Source organism: Etheostoma spectabile, chromosome 21 (assembly GCF_008692095.1).
Source record: "Etheostoma spectabile isolate EspeVRDwgs_2016 chromosome 21, UIUC_Espe_1.0, whole genome shotgun sequence".
Taxonomy (NCBI): domain Eukaryota; kingdom Metazoa; phylum Chordata; class Actinopteri; order Perciformes; family Percidae; genus Etheostoma; species Etheostoma spectabile.
In genome coordinates, this window is record NC_045753.1 from 594,554 (window position 1) to 609,392 (window position 14,839).

General features: G+C 41.7%; 2 protein-coding genes across 2 annotated transcripts; both read right to left on the reverse strand.

Annotated features, from left to right (window-relative positions):
- Window positions 1-470: 470 nt before the first annotated feature.
- On the reverse strand, window positions 471-7,576 carry LOC116671476 (zinc finger protein 551). Its single transcript, XM_032502794.1, has 7 exons — window positions 7,470-7,576; window positions 5,631-5,833; window positions 4,895-4,996; window positions 4,473-4,568; window positions 4,028-4,138; window positions 2,703-2,826; window positions 471-2,167 (listed from the first exon to the last, which is right to left on the reverse strand). Exons 1-7 carry the CDS (start codon window positions 7,492-7,494, stop codon window positions 471-473), a joined length of 2,358 nt encoding a protein of 785 aa, XP_032358685.1. The 5' UTR covers window positions 7,495-7,576.
- An 847-nt stretch (window positions 7,577-8,423) lies between these two features.
- Window positions 8,424-14,173, reverse strand: LOC116671044 (ER lumen protein-retaining receptor 2). Its single transcript, XM_032501932.1, has 5 exons — window positions 13,906-14,173; window positions 11,937-12,037; window positions 11,611-11,769; window positions 10,209-10,461; window positions 8,424-9,655 (listed from the first exon to the last, which is right to left on the reverse strand). Exons 1-5 carry the CDS (start codon window positions 13,994-13,996, stop codon window positions 9,621-9,623), a joined length of 639 nt encoding a protein of 212 aa, XP_032357823.1. The 5' UTR covers window positions 13,997-14,173; the 3' UTR covers window positions 8,424-9,620.
- Window positions 14,174-14,839: the final 666 nt, after the last annotated feature.

Sequence of the window (14,839 nt, forward strand, 5' to 3'; positions counted from 1 at the left end):
CTTTAGCATGGGAGTGTAAACTTATTCAAGCCACTGTATCTCAATGTATGTAATGTTGGAAAAACAGAAAACAAAGATTAAGCAAGATCAGACTTGACTGATCCAAGACTTATTCTTGGACTAACCTTCAAAAGGACTTAACACACCGTTGTTGAACTTGATCCGTGTTCACACCATGCAAGGTTAATGCGTTACAAATGTATGTACAAGTTTTTTGTGTCTTTGCATGCTGTAGAGCTTGGGGAAAGCTTTACCGCAGATATGGCAAACAAAGGGTTTCTCTCCCGAGTGTATTTTAGCATGTGTGTTGAGATAACACATTTTTACAAAGCCCTTACCACAGACATCACATTTATATGGTCTGTCTGTACTGTGGTGCATAAGAACATGCTTCTTCACTTCACAATTTGACCTGAAGTACTTGTCACAGTCAGGCACTGTGCATTTGAAAGGTTTCTCCCCCGTATGGATTAACTTATGTCTAGCGATAGTTGACGCTGAGAGCATCTTTCCACAGTACGGGCACGGATGACGGAACAATCATTCAAGTGTTTGGTCCTCTGGTGTTTTTTCAGGGCTCCTTTTTCTTTAAAGGATTTCTCACACTCCGTGCAAGAATATTTCTTCTCATTTCGAGACTCGCCGTGGATCAAATTCAAGTGCCGCAACAGGTTGGACTTTTGGGAGAAAGTCTTGCCGCACTCAGCACACAGGTAGGGTTTCTCCCTCGTGTGGACTCTGTCATGGGAAACAAGATCTCCGTCACTTTTGAATCTCAAGCCACACTGAGCACACTGGAACGGTAGATGACCCGTATGTTTCCACTCGTGTGCAATTAAGATGCGCAGCTTGGATACAATTTTCGGACAATGGTTGCATTTAAACGGCCTGCTTATTTTATGGATGTTTTCGCAATGCCTGAGCAAGGGCTTAAAAACAGAGAAGGCCTCCTCACAGCGGCTACACTGAAACAGGGTGTGAGACGCCTTGTGCCTTGCCAACGTCGCTGCGTCCCGTAACACCTTCCTACACACACTGCAGTAGAGATCGTTGTGGGTCAGTTTGTGCCGTTGCAGTGAAAGTTTGTACCTGAACGCCTCTTGGCATTTGTCGCATTTGTTGAGATTCATGGCCTCGTCCGGCTTCTGCGGATCGACGTGCTGCTGACTGTACTCGAAGCAGGTTCTGTTCAGGTGCAGCTTAAAAGATGAGAAGAGTTTGAACCTGGCGTCGCATCGAGGGCAGGCGTAATCCCCCGTGGGGAAGTGGGTTTCCATGTGAGCCCTCAGGCTTGTATTCACCTGCTTCCTGCAGATAAAACACTGGACGTCTCGATGCTTTTTTGGCGTGCTGGCTTTGATGTTGGAGATCCCCGGCTTCCTTCTGGTAGCTGACACATCTTTAGGACTGATGAAGGAAGGGCCCCCATTTGACAACAAATCTCCTTCAGTAGAACTACTGGCAGGAGTCACAAAGGACGACTCATCAGAATAGTTGGACCATGAATCAGATGTACTCAGACTACTACTAGTAGTCTTATGGCAAGAGTCGTCATCGGAGTAGTAAGACCATGAGTTGTCTTCACTGCAAATATTGATTGGAGCCGTACACAAGTCTTCGTCTTTGCTCAAGCTGCTTGATTCCTCATGGTCCGAGACGTGTAAAGGAGCCCTGTTGGAGGGTTGGGTTTTCCTAGAAGCTGATTTGTAGGCGTCTTCACAGAGACTTCTTTTCTCTTCCAACAGAATGCTTTTCATCCTCAGGCCTCGGTTTTGTCTCACAGGTCGAGACTGCAAAGACAGCGGCGTGTCCAGTCTTTTTAGCTGAACACGGCATTGTTTTAGAAGGCGAGGAGCATCCTCCACTTGGCTTTGAACAAGGCCTACATTTTCTTCATTTCTTGTTGTATCTTCTAAAAGCACCTTGGTTCCTTTCCCACCAGGAGTCCAGTTAGTTGCATCAACCGTTATCTCACTGGTCTGATGTTCTGTGGTTGTTTCCGTGTTTGCCTGTGTCGTATGAGACCGTGTTAAAGATTCCGTCTCCAACCCTGATGTGCATGACAGCACAGTATCACAGATGTTGGTGTGTGGTTTATCTGTCGCGCTTCTTTCTACAGAGGGGAGTTTGAGAGCTGAAAAAATGAAGGCGCCATCCACGGACCTATCTGAAAAGAGAGAAAAACATTGCAATAAAATGGTAGACTGGGTAAGTCCCGCCCACTCTGCCCTGCAGCTCCGTCTGGAAACCTGCACGTTTGATTCTCCTGCTTCAGTTCACAATTCTTTGGGAACCAATCACAAACTGGCTTATCTACCTGTTGTGCTATTGGAGGGTTTAACACCATGACGATAGAGAAGCAACCAAGCAGCTTCTTGTTACATTCAACATAGCGACCACCGGACGCCACCGAAGCACAGCCGAGTGCGCTACGTGACCCCGGTCGTTGGTCTGATTGGTTGAAGGACTGTCCAACTGCGTACAGAGTTGTTTGAACTATGCCCGTTGGTCCCGCCTCTTGTGCAGACACAATACAGAGCAGACCCCCCCAGACCATCGCTCTTGGCTTGGTCTGGTGACAGCCAGACTAATAAAATTGACTAAAAGTCAACACCCACTGTTAAGTGTCATTCATTATTCAAACTGCAACAAAATAAAGCCATGAGTAATTGAAATGAATGAGAATAACTAGAAAGGCTTGCCATTGGGATCCAGCTGGCTGAGGCCTGTATGATACTGCAGCAGGGTTCGGAGCTCTTCACAACGAGACACTGAGTCCATACATTCCTCCAGAACTGAGGACACCTCGCCAAACGTGGACACAACCTGAAGAAAAGGAAAGGAAGGAAAAATGGTCTAAGAAATGTACTTCTATAACAGGGGTCAGCAACCTTTTTAACATGAAGTGCCATTTTAAAATGTATATCAGCGTGCCATATCAGCGTTAAGCCTGCCATCATCTACCAAGCCTGCTCGGGCAGTGCTATTTTGGATTATACTCTGGGAAGAACTAGTCAGTTTGAGGTAGACTAGGGTGGGTCTTTGCAGAATGGGGATGGGGAAAAACTCATTTAAAAGGACCGTAAATAACAGGCAGTGCTCCTGCCAATGGCTGTAAATGAGCTCATTTGAATTGTGGACTGGCGTGCTCACTAAACACACGTCACTGTCTAATACAGTTAAAATCCAACATAGGCTACATTGTTCCAAAGAAAGACTACAATTATTATTTCCCAATCTCTCTTCTGTGTGAGAAATGTGACACACATGTTGGTAATTTACTTCATCTTGAAGTTCTTTGTTGCAAGAAGGTCATTTGAGAAATATCTTTAGTTTCATGTATAAAAATGTCCAATTTGTCCCAAATCCAGTTTTAGTCAGTTTAGGGATTTCCACTGCAGCGAAGAGACTGACACTGGCTCAACGGCGCTTCTTGGCAAATGAAAGTCCCAACACTGAAGTTAAGGCTCACGGAGAGGATGGACACACTCCACCTTGAGAGGATCCGGTTCATCCTTAAGGACAAACGTAAAGACTTTTGGACCCCTTTTGGGATCTGATCTTACAGGACAAGCCAAATCCTGATCTCAGTCCGGGGTGGGTTGGTGTGGGTAGGGCTAGGGCCTCCTGTTTTTTGTTTTCTTCCTTAAATATGTTTGTATGAAAAAGAAGCATTGCACCGTAATAATATTTTTGTAACTTGATTTTTGAATTGAAGCTTCATAATAAAAATATATTTAAAAAAAAAAGGTTTTCTTACTTTGGAGTGAACAAAAAAAGGGAAAATTCTTATAATGTTTTTCTCTTTGTAGATGTTTCAGAAGGTGTGGAAACCCTAAATATTCTGCTTATAAGGAAAACACAATAAAGTTCTTAATCAAAGTACTAAATACTTACAGTACAGATAATAGCAGATACTTTAAGACTTCTACTCAAGTAATATTCTAAAAGGAGACTTTAACTTCTACCAAAGTCCTTTTCTGGTAAGATACTGGTTATGATGTGATCAGGTCTGTTCTTTATGAACCTGTTGGAAAGTCTGAAGAGGAAGGAACTGTTCCAGTCTGGACAGAAACATCCACATCAAGGTGTGAAGGGCGTCGTCATAAGTGGGACCAAACTCTTCAGGGAAAACTGTCTGAAAGACATGACAAGACAAAACATGGTGTCATAATAAGTCCCAAAACCTACAATGTGACTCAAGTCATCAAAGAATCAGAAATACAAGATTTTAGACAAAGAGACAAGATTCAAGGGCAATGGTCTGACTTCAATATATAGAGACACCCTGTTTACATTCATTCAATATACATTACAGTTCCATTGGAATATATTGTTGACATGGACAGACATTTAAACTCAAAGCAAGGCTCACGTCTACAATGCTGTGGCTGTCATTGAAACAGTGAATCTGGATAACCTGTCAGCTATTCATCTTGATTGAAATGTAAAGGTGCGACAATAACACTGACCTGAAAGAAGCGTCCCCTTTCGTCGGGATTTGTCAGCAAGTTATACACTAGATCCACAAATTTGGAGTGTGGCCCTTCCATATTTGCAACACCAGCCTGCATAACACGGCATGAGCATTATTAGGAAGTGAGCAGATTACAGTGTCAGCTGCAGGGTTCAAAATTGACTTTTTCATCCACCAACCAAATGAAGGGGGGGTGGGGAGGGGGTAACGTGTGCGTGATCACGGAAGGCTTTTATCATTTGGACGCGCCAACAGGGTTGTTGTCTTTATTTTACAATTCCACATCGGGGAGACAGAAACTACACACTCTAGCTCCAACCATCACTCGGCTGGTAGTCGGTGCTCATTGGGTGCATGGTTATTTTTAAAGACAACTTTAATACAACGTAATAATAAATGACAACACATCAGACTCACCTCCACGGCCCATGCCTGGCTAAGCGTTTGCACTCTGTCCAGGTGTGGCTGGAGCAGCTCCCAGCCAGCTGTGGCTTCACACTGACACAGCTCCAGAATCAGCTGCAACCACAGAAACCACTTCCTTTAGAAAGAGCTCGTTTGGCCACAGTTCACCTACTGGTAACTTTGGCCAAGTCTATAAGATTTATACGCATTACAACATTTACATCTGTTTTTATCACATATTATATATTATTTATATATTTTCCTAGTGACGAGAAAATAAACAGGTCATTATAAAATAAAATGATCTAGAATGCATTTCAATCTCTGAGAATTCAGACACCAAAGCAGCCTCACAGGTATGAAAAAGGGCACAGTGTTCAAATTCTATCGGCTTTTTATCGCCATCGCTATCATCTCCATCAACTGGCACAACAGACACATCGCGAAAACACTCACAGAGAGGGTTTTGTGTTAGTTGAAAGAAAATATCAGCAGAAAACTGCACGTTAAATGCAACTGCCATTCTGTTTGAGTGCTGCCTTTTATGTTCAATTTGATGTTTAATTTGTTCAGTTAAAGAATATTGGAAATGATTTCCTTTCATTAGTTTGAAATCCAACAAGCAGTTTATTGTATTTTAGCAGAATTCTGAAAGCAGCAGAACTGAGTACGCTGTTTATTTATTGCAAGTTATATTGTTATCAATTTATTCAAGATTTAAACCCAAACCCCAGCTGCACCCCCTCACCCGTGCTCTGAGGCCCAGGAGAAGTTGGGCCTTCTGGCGAGTGGTGAGTAGCTCTGGAACTATGTCTGTAACCATGGAAACAAACTCCTCAAGCATCCCATAATCAGCCACAACTTTCTGCTGGACGGTGCGCCAGATGGCTGCTGAGACCAGTCGTATCGGGGGGACCAGGAGTCTCAGAGCGGCGAGGGGGAGGGGGCCACCTGCATGGAAACAGCAGAGGGCTACCTTAACGCGGGGCTTTGATTCTAGACCACGGGGGTCACGCTCACTTCAGTTCATGGGTCACACCCCCCCAATCTGCCCTCCAGGGGGCCAGACCAGTAGACCTCTCCAGAAAGATCAGAAAATGAATCCGCTTGATGTCGGCTAACACGAGTAAACCAAACGATGTCGAGGAAAGATTCAGAGAAAATACTCTGGCTGAGGTCAAAGTGGTACATTTGGATTTGGGATGAAGTACTTCTCTGCAATTTACTTTGTGAAGTCCTCCAGTGGGCCTTTTGCAGTGATTGGGTGCATACATATAAACATATTTAAACATTAATATAAAATAAACAGATAATAAATACAGAAACAAATAACACACACACATATACATATACATATATATACACACAGTATATATATACTGTATATACAGAGTAGGCCTATATATAGAGTATATTAGAGTAATATCAGAATGTATAAATAGAGTATATTAGAGTATATATAGAGTATATATAGTGTATATATAGAGTATATATAGAGTATATTAGAGTAATATTAGAGTGTATTAGATAGAGTATATGTAGAGTATATTAGAGTATATATAGTGTATATATAGAGTATATTAGAGTAATATTAGAGTGTATTAGATAGAGTATATATAGAGTATATTAGAGTAATATTAGAGTGTATTAGATAGAGTATATATAGAGTATATTAGAGTAATATCAGAATGTATAAATAGAGTATATTAGAGTATATATAGTGTATATATAGAGTATATTAGAGTAATATTAAGTGTATTAGATAGAGTATATTAGAGTATATTAGAGTAATATCAGAATGTATAAATAGAGTATATTAGAGTATATAGTGTTATATAGAGTATATAATGTATATATAGTGTATATATAGTGTATATATAGAGTATATTAGAGTAATATTAGAGTGTATTAGATAGAGTATATATAGAGTATATTAGAGTAATATCAGAATGTATAAATAGAGTATTTAGAGTATATATAGTGTATATATAGAGTATATATAATGTATATATAGTGTTATATAGTGTATATATAGAGTATATTAGAGTAATATTAGAGTGTATTAGATAGAGTATATGTAGAGTATATTAGAGTAATATTAGAGTATATTAGAGTAATATAGAGTATATATAGAGTATATTAGAGTAATATTAGAGTATATTAGAGTATATTAGAGTATATATAGAGTAATATTAGAGTATATTAGAGTAATATTAGAGTATATATAGAGTATATTAGAGTAATATTAGAGTATATACAGAGTACATGGTATAACCGTAGCCTAACGTTATGTGTAACAACCAGAAGAGTTGGTTATGTTTCTACACAGAATATTGTTGTATAACTTACCTGTCAAACAAACTAAATATGAGCTATGGTATATTATATATATATATATATATATATATATATATATATATATATATATATATATATATATATATATATATATATAGAGAGAGAGAGAGAGAGAGATTCTATTAGCTAACGTTAGCTGTAACATAGACGGTGTTCTAGATGTTTTCCTCAAACCTCCGTCAGTTCAACGCTAGCGGACTATAGTTATTATATAATAACAGCTACTCACCCAGGTAACTATTATTATCTTCCATAATGTTCCTCTTCTGCACCCAGACACCATATGCTCAGCCAGAGAACGACAGACTGAACTGTGAAGTTATCCCTTGGAGAAGGTGAGGCTTTGTGGTACGCATGTGTTTTTCTTCCGGGTTACCCGCAGGTTTCTTTGCCTCGAAGGTTCCCAGATCGAGTCCCGAATCCGACCAACCCACTTCCGCTACAAACGGCTTTTAATTCATTTCTTTTTTGATCTCTGGTTACTAACAGTCGCTTATTCTGTGTTTCATGGAAGGAGAACACACTCGTACGGAGGTCTCTGAGCTACGGGGACATTAGGTTGAGAGTTAAAGGATGACAAAAAGGGACCGGATGTACACACTTTGGTCCTTCTGGCTAAATAGTTTATCCCCAAATGTAGATTTGTGTGTGTGTGTGTGTTCATGAATGTGTTACTTATTTATAACATCATACAAGTATTGTTTGTGAACCTCTATTTGTTATATATGTATATTTTTTATAATTCAGATGTCTCTTTGTTATGATTGGATACCAGTCTGTAAATGCTCCTCCATGTATTAATTGTTAAATGTAACTGGTTGCCACAGTAACTACCTTACCTACAGTATAGTGAGCTTATCTTCAATGTGCAACAAAATAGGCCAACTGATCTTTGCTATTAACATGTTGGATTCATAAGGTTTATTTTCAGACGTTTACATTTTTGAACAAAAAAACATTTTTTCAACATAATTTGGTATCGCCTCCCCCCACCCCTCCCCCCCGCACTTACGGTGAGGACCCTCTAGGGGTCACTGACCCCCTGTTGAAGGTCTCTGCATTAGAGATGAACGTGCTCCAGTTGGTTTCTGAATCTCCATCCAGAGCCAGCAACGCTGCAGGGCTGCACTGCTAAATGACTGGCGTACTTTACATCACTGCAACCACAGCATTGAGACAAAGGTTTCCCAGAAAGTCTTTATTTGTGGTGGCAACATCATGCAAAAGCTCTGGTAAGAAATTAAAAGAAAGCTTGGAATGATGCATGGGAACTAAAATAGAAGCAGATTTGTCCATTTAGGATTCAGTGTAACAGGACTCGTACAACTGTGCTCCGAGTTAATTCTACTACGGACTCTGTCTAGTGGAGAGCAGGACGACAAGACAGAAATACATCTGCAGCTAAAAGAAAAGGGAAAGACTTCCATTTCTGTGGTGATAATTCACATACAGAGCATTACCATTGAATTCATACGTCTCAAACATTTAAAAGAGCCTTCTGATAAGAATGGGCTGGACAGCGATGTTTACTTACAGGCGACACAGCGTCCTTACTGGCTGATGAAGAAAGCCGTTTACACTGATGGGAGTTCACTGGTGTCCCGTATCAACCCTTTACTTTCTTCACACTAAAGTAACAGAACTGGCAATTTTGAAGTCATTTGAACAAAAAAACGTCCTTTTTCTGAAGAAAAAAAAAGAAGTTAAATTATGTCATCTATGTTCAATTTATGTTCTACCAAGGGCATGGGAAATTAAAATAGATAGTCTTTGTACATGGGAATGCTTAGTGGTCAAAAATATAAGAGCAAAAACGTGAAGAATCTGACCACCAAAATTATGAGGATTCAACAAATTCCTCTCCAAATTGATTCAGGAAAAACAACGCACATTTATTTAAATTGCAAATACTATTACAAACGCTTGAGTCAATAATATCCCACCACAAGAAGTCCGCTTCAATATCATACAATGCCAAATCAAAGGCAAATTTTACATCTTCAACTCTTATTCACCAATGTGTCAAATCTTCAGAGTACACATTTTTTTCTGTAGAAAACTCGCTTTTTTTTTTCTCCCTTCCTTTATACAGAGTAATAAAAAAAAGTTAAGGCAAGATGCATCAGACAGAAATCCGAAGGCCACGGAGCAGCCTCTGCAGGTGTTCTGATTCCACAGATTCTGGATCAGAAGACGGTGCAGCCAGCCAGCTCCCAGTCGCTCTCTGTCTCAGGCATCTTACGCTGGCGGAAGGGGAGGAGGAGAAGAAGTGGTGGTGGTGGTGGAGGGTGGGGTTGGGGGCTGTCGGAGGTGTCCACTGCCACTCCTCCTCCCCTCCGATCCCCCTCCAGGAGTCTGCCAGAACACTCTTCTTTGGCACTTAGGCTGGCAGACTCAGCTTCTTTCCTTTCAGCACTGAAACGAGACCGGACAGCGTCATGTGAAACACATCAGCCTGACGGACCACGTTGTCATCAACCTTACTTATCCTTTCATATTAGGATTTGCATATTTTCTCACTGCATGCAGATAGTTCTGGATTCATGTGCCGAGACAATGGTTTGCAACCTTTTAAACTAGCGACTAGTGCTGTCAAACAATTAAAATATTTAATTGCATTAATATCACATTTTTTTTCTATTCTAAATGTCCTTTGATTACTTTTTGTCCCATTATTTTTTCTCATTTTAATGATCTTATCAACATGGAAAGTGTTTTTTATTGAAAACAACATTGGCATAGAGCCTACTGTAGTGTTCAGCGGTATCCTATTTGCCTTCCACAGTAAATACAGCTTCCAGTTGATTTACGGTTAAGTAGCCAGTCTACTGAATGAGTAAAGAAGAACCGTTATAAAATTAATTATACTGCAGCATTGCTTGATACCAAACCAACTACCAGATCAAAAGAAAACACTTTACCAGATTTACAGTTTCATAAAATTGAACAAAAATGTAGCAGCACTCACCTTTTGTTACATACAAATAGAAGAAGTCACAATAGAGGATGGTCTGTACCACCCCAGCAACGATGGCGATCATGTCAAAGAATCCCTCAAAGTAGAACCTCCATATCCAGTTGATGAGGTAGAGGGCTCTGTAGAGTCCCAGGAAGAACAGGTAATGGGTGGTGATGGTCTCCGCCTCACCAGTCTTGCTGATCATAAAAAGCTGTGGCAGGATGGCCACCGACTCCAGGTAGATAGAGAACGTCCACAGAATCTGGAACAAACAAAGGGGAAGACCGAGTTTAAGTAATGGGGAACGGATTTATTTTGACTGATTTTAAATGCATTTGTATAGTTTTTTATCATCTCCAATGGAACAATATGGCCGTGGGCAAGAATCCTGCTGGGGCACTAGTAGTTTTACTGGATAAAGTTTCAGGTCAAGGTGCATCAGTGGTCTCTTCTTCTGTGTGTGTCATGTATTTCAAACACCCAGCAAGTGTTGCCTTAGCATTTCATTAGCCTGGCATGGATTATCCCTTAACACTCAGGGCATTTTCACACCTGTAGTTCATTTTCTCTGGTCCGATTCAGTTGATGAGTTTGTAAACTTGGTTTGGTCTTGTTTCACATAGGATTAAAATCCAAGCATACCAAAATATGTCATTTAAAACCACGTGACAATGTTCACTCTATCAAGAAACTCATTTCCATGCTCCGACCGGCTCATTTCATTTAAATCATTTTCCACATTGTTTTGTGAGCGACTCGTCTATGTCTGCTCTGCTCACTGAGACCTAGCTCTGCTGGTGTCTCCAACTACAGAGACAGCGAGCTTAAACACAGGCTAGTTCTGTAAGAGGAACATTTGATTCGTTTTATACCTGCCCAGACAAACCACGCCGAGCTGGTAAGCACCACGTGGTTCGATTCAACTGAACTAAACAGCGCAGGCGTGAAAATGCCCTTTAAACCAAACAGAAAATGGCTGATTGGCTATTAGAAGCTACTTGGGCATGAGGGTAACCTAATCCTGTGTAGACCCACTGTATATTCTGGTGCTTCCCAGATTAGTTGTTCTTTCATTGTGAAAAAAGCCTGGCTATCTGTTCAAAGCAAGCACAGATCCTTTTCTTGAATGAAACAGCATCAGGTCAGGTTGGGTCATGTATTAGTCAGGAAACGGTTGCACCAACTGTCTTGTAAGTCCAAACTTAACCTAGCGAATAAAACAGAGTGACGTGTGTAGACAGACGTTTATAGTGTAATGATGTCATATAAATCTGTGTATGACTTGACTTTGCCTACAGTTGACAACCAGAGATTGCCATGTGACATTTGTCTGGTATGAACGGAGGTTAACGGCACATTCAGAAACAACAGCATGGCTGCTGTATGAAAGGGGTGTCACAGTGTGTCTGACCTCCAGAGGAGAGAAGTCATGGTTGACCAGGAAAGCCAAGCCACCAACGGGGACAACCAGGAACTCCACTCTGAACGTGTCATGGTTCCCATCATAAGTTGCCTTGAACTTTGCGCAGATCAGGTACACAGTGGCGTACGCACACCCAATGTAGATAATCTGAAAGGAACAAACAGGAGCAATGTCACACAAGTCCCTTACATCTTGCTGGACACCTTCACCCTTTAGCAAACCGGTGTGTTGGCTAGGTGTACTAGTTAAGCCTTAAGACTGTGTGTTAATTGCGACAGGATATAAGAATGAGTAGCCACGTGCAAGTGTTTCACCTTCATGGTGGTGTTGTAGAGAGAGATGAAGGAGGTGAGCAGGTCCAGGTAGCGAGTGGTGAACACCAAGGCAAACAGAACCTGACTCTTTCCAGAAATACCTGTGAAGAGACAGCAGAGGCAACGCAAACATGTAAACATCCCAAAAACAGACATTTAAAAATAGATAGTTCATGGAATATACTCTTAAAGCGTAAAATGCAACCTAGGGTCTTTTGTGAATGTACCCAAGTCAAACTTTTGTTAAAAGGCATATTTAGGACAGAAGTGCCACGTTTAAGTTGGACTCAGCGTCACCTGGGTCTCTACACATGGACTCAGCATCACCAGGGTCTCTACACATGGACACAGCATCACCAGGGTCTCTACACATGGACTCAGCATCACCAGGGTCTCTACACATGCACTCAGCATCACCAGGGTCTCTACATGCACTCAGCATCACCAGGGTCTACATCACTCACATGGGACCTGACTAGCACCACCAGGGTCTCTACACATGGACTCAGCATCACCAGGGTCTCTACACATGGACTCAGCATCACCGGGGTCTCTACACATGGACTCAGCATCACCAGGGTCTCTACACATGCACTCAGCATCACCAGGGTCTCTACACATGGACTCAGTATTGAGAACATTGTTTGTGTTCACAGAGTTTACTAAAAAAGGTTCTGAACTGTAGATGCTGTTAGTCGCGTCTATCGAGCCAATCAAAAACAGCCGAGGGAGGAGAGTAAAGATGGAGAGCTCCTAACGCTCAGTTCCATATCAATACACAGCTACGGTGAGTTGTTGCTTATTTTGCCAGAATTTGGCTGGTACTAAATTAATTCGTAATCCAGTGTTCACTTTCTGCAGCCAGCCTGATACAGACAATAACTATGAAATATCAGAGCCAATACTAAGATAAAACTTTAAATTGCAAGCTAAAAAATGTTCATGAAAAGGTAATAAAGTTACACTGTAGTCTAATAAGGAGTTGGTAGTGTGACTCCACACCTGTAGCAAACCTCTGTGTTTCTGGTGTGTTGGCAAGTGACAACACATTCACCTCAGTCACACCCACCGTCAGACTAGGAATGGGGGGGGGGGGGCATGATCAATGATCGCTACATCATTAGTAGCAAAAGAAGTAGTCTAGTGCTATCAGGTATAATACATCATATACAGCCATAGCTGGTTGAAATTTACACTGAAGTCCAATATGCAACTTTTTAGAACAGCAGATCTAGAAGAAGATAGAGCTGCATGTAGAGCTATCTGCTGTGATCTCCAGGGTACAGCAGTAACGACATAACTCAGGTGACTGCCTGTCCTGCAGTGATCCAGCCCTGACCTTTGACCGTTGGAAGAGCAGCAAGGTTTCAGCATGATAACACTAACGGTGCTTCCAACAATCAACCATTCCCCTGCAGTGCAAATGCGAAAGCATATATTCAGTGATTTGGAATCTCCAACTGTCAACTACTTAGTGCTGCCACGTCAGAGAGGTCACTGCGCTAACGTAACGTATGGGCATGAGTGAGGCCGACGTGAAACGTGAAGCTAGCACACATTTCCCAACATTGAAAATGTCGAGGCCCAACCAACACACGCTGTGGCCCTCAGTCTGGTCCCCTTGTGGCCCCTACCTGACGTTGTTGTGGGGCCCGCTACACAGCACAGGCTAGCTAACAACACAGCTTCTGCTAGCTGGACTTTACAGGTACTTCTTCCTGACGTGAGCATTTCTCAAGTTCCACGTCGCACCTAGCAACGTTCCAGTGACAGAAAGCACCAGCTAATGTCAGCGTTACTAGCCAGTCGGCTAATGTTAGCCGAGAAGTGGCTAACGAGCTCCGTCTAACCTTACCGAACACATTTCACAAAAGACATGTTTTAGTATAGTTAAACTGTACATTTACACGACAGGACACACTATGTGCAAAGAGGGAGTAGTAGGAAGTAAAGCTGTGCGACTACTTACCGGCACAAGACCTGGTTTTCCATATTTTTAGCAGCAGGATGATGATGGCTGCTAAATGGGAGAGATCGCCGGTTAGCCGGAAAATGTTCATGTTTATGGGAGCTCCGGCAGAGGTGAGACCCTATATATAAGAGCTCCGTTCGTCTCCGGTAACGGTGAGCGTATGAGTTGACACCGTGACACTAGAATAGACTGATTCTGGCTTCAGAAAATAGGAAAATGGCGAGCAAAGCGCGACGTGGCTTGGGGACGTGGCCAAGACAATAGTACCCAATACAAGACGGGAAACGTTCGTGCGCTCAGCCAATCAGAAGACAAGGATGCACAATTTGCATAAATTAAGCTATACGAATGCTGCCTCCAAGCTCTATGGAAAAAAATGTAAATGCGAGTCTCCTCTTGCCATGTACAAGGAAATGCACCAGGAAATTCATCCCAGCTATGAGCGGTGTGGAGGTGGAGGAAATACAGGACGTCACACGGACAGAGTAATATTTATCTACTTCCAACATGGTGGCGTGTTGCTGATTTTGCATGTTAAAATGCATTGAGTTTAGCTCCACAACACGTCATTTCCATCCCTGGGCAAAGGTTTACAAAGGAACTCTGTTTGGATTCACTGCTACAAACTGACATCTGCCTCTGCACCACCAAAGTGAACATAAAATAACTAAAGAAATATATATATAAATATATAAATGCATATGACACCGTTGTCAAAATTCACTCCATTGACATAGACAGCATCTTAGAAGTTTGTGATCAATACTGTATGGTGATGTAACCAAGTGGTGTCCCGTTTCATAGGGGTACGTTTTCACCCCTAGCCCTTACCCCTTGGTTTCAAGGGCTAGGGGTAAGATGGAGAAATGGGATTTAGCCTAATTCACACTGACAGGTCTACAATATCATCTACTCAATCAAGTAATTACAC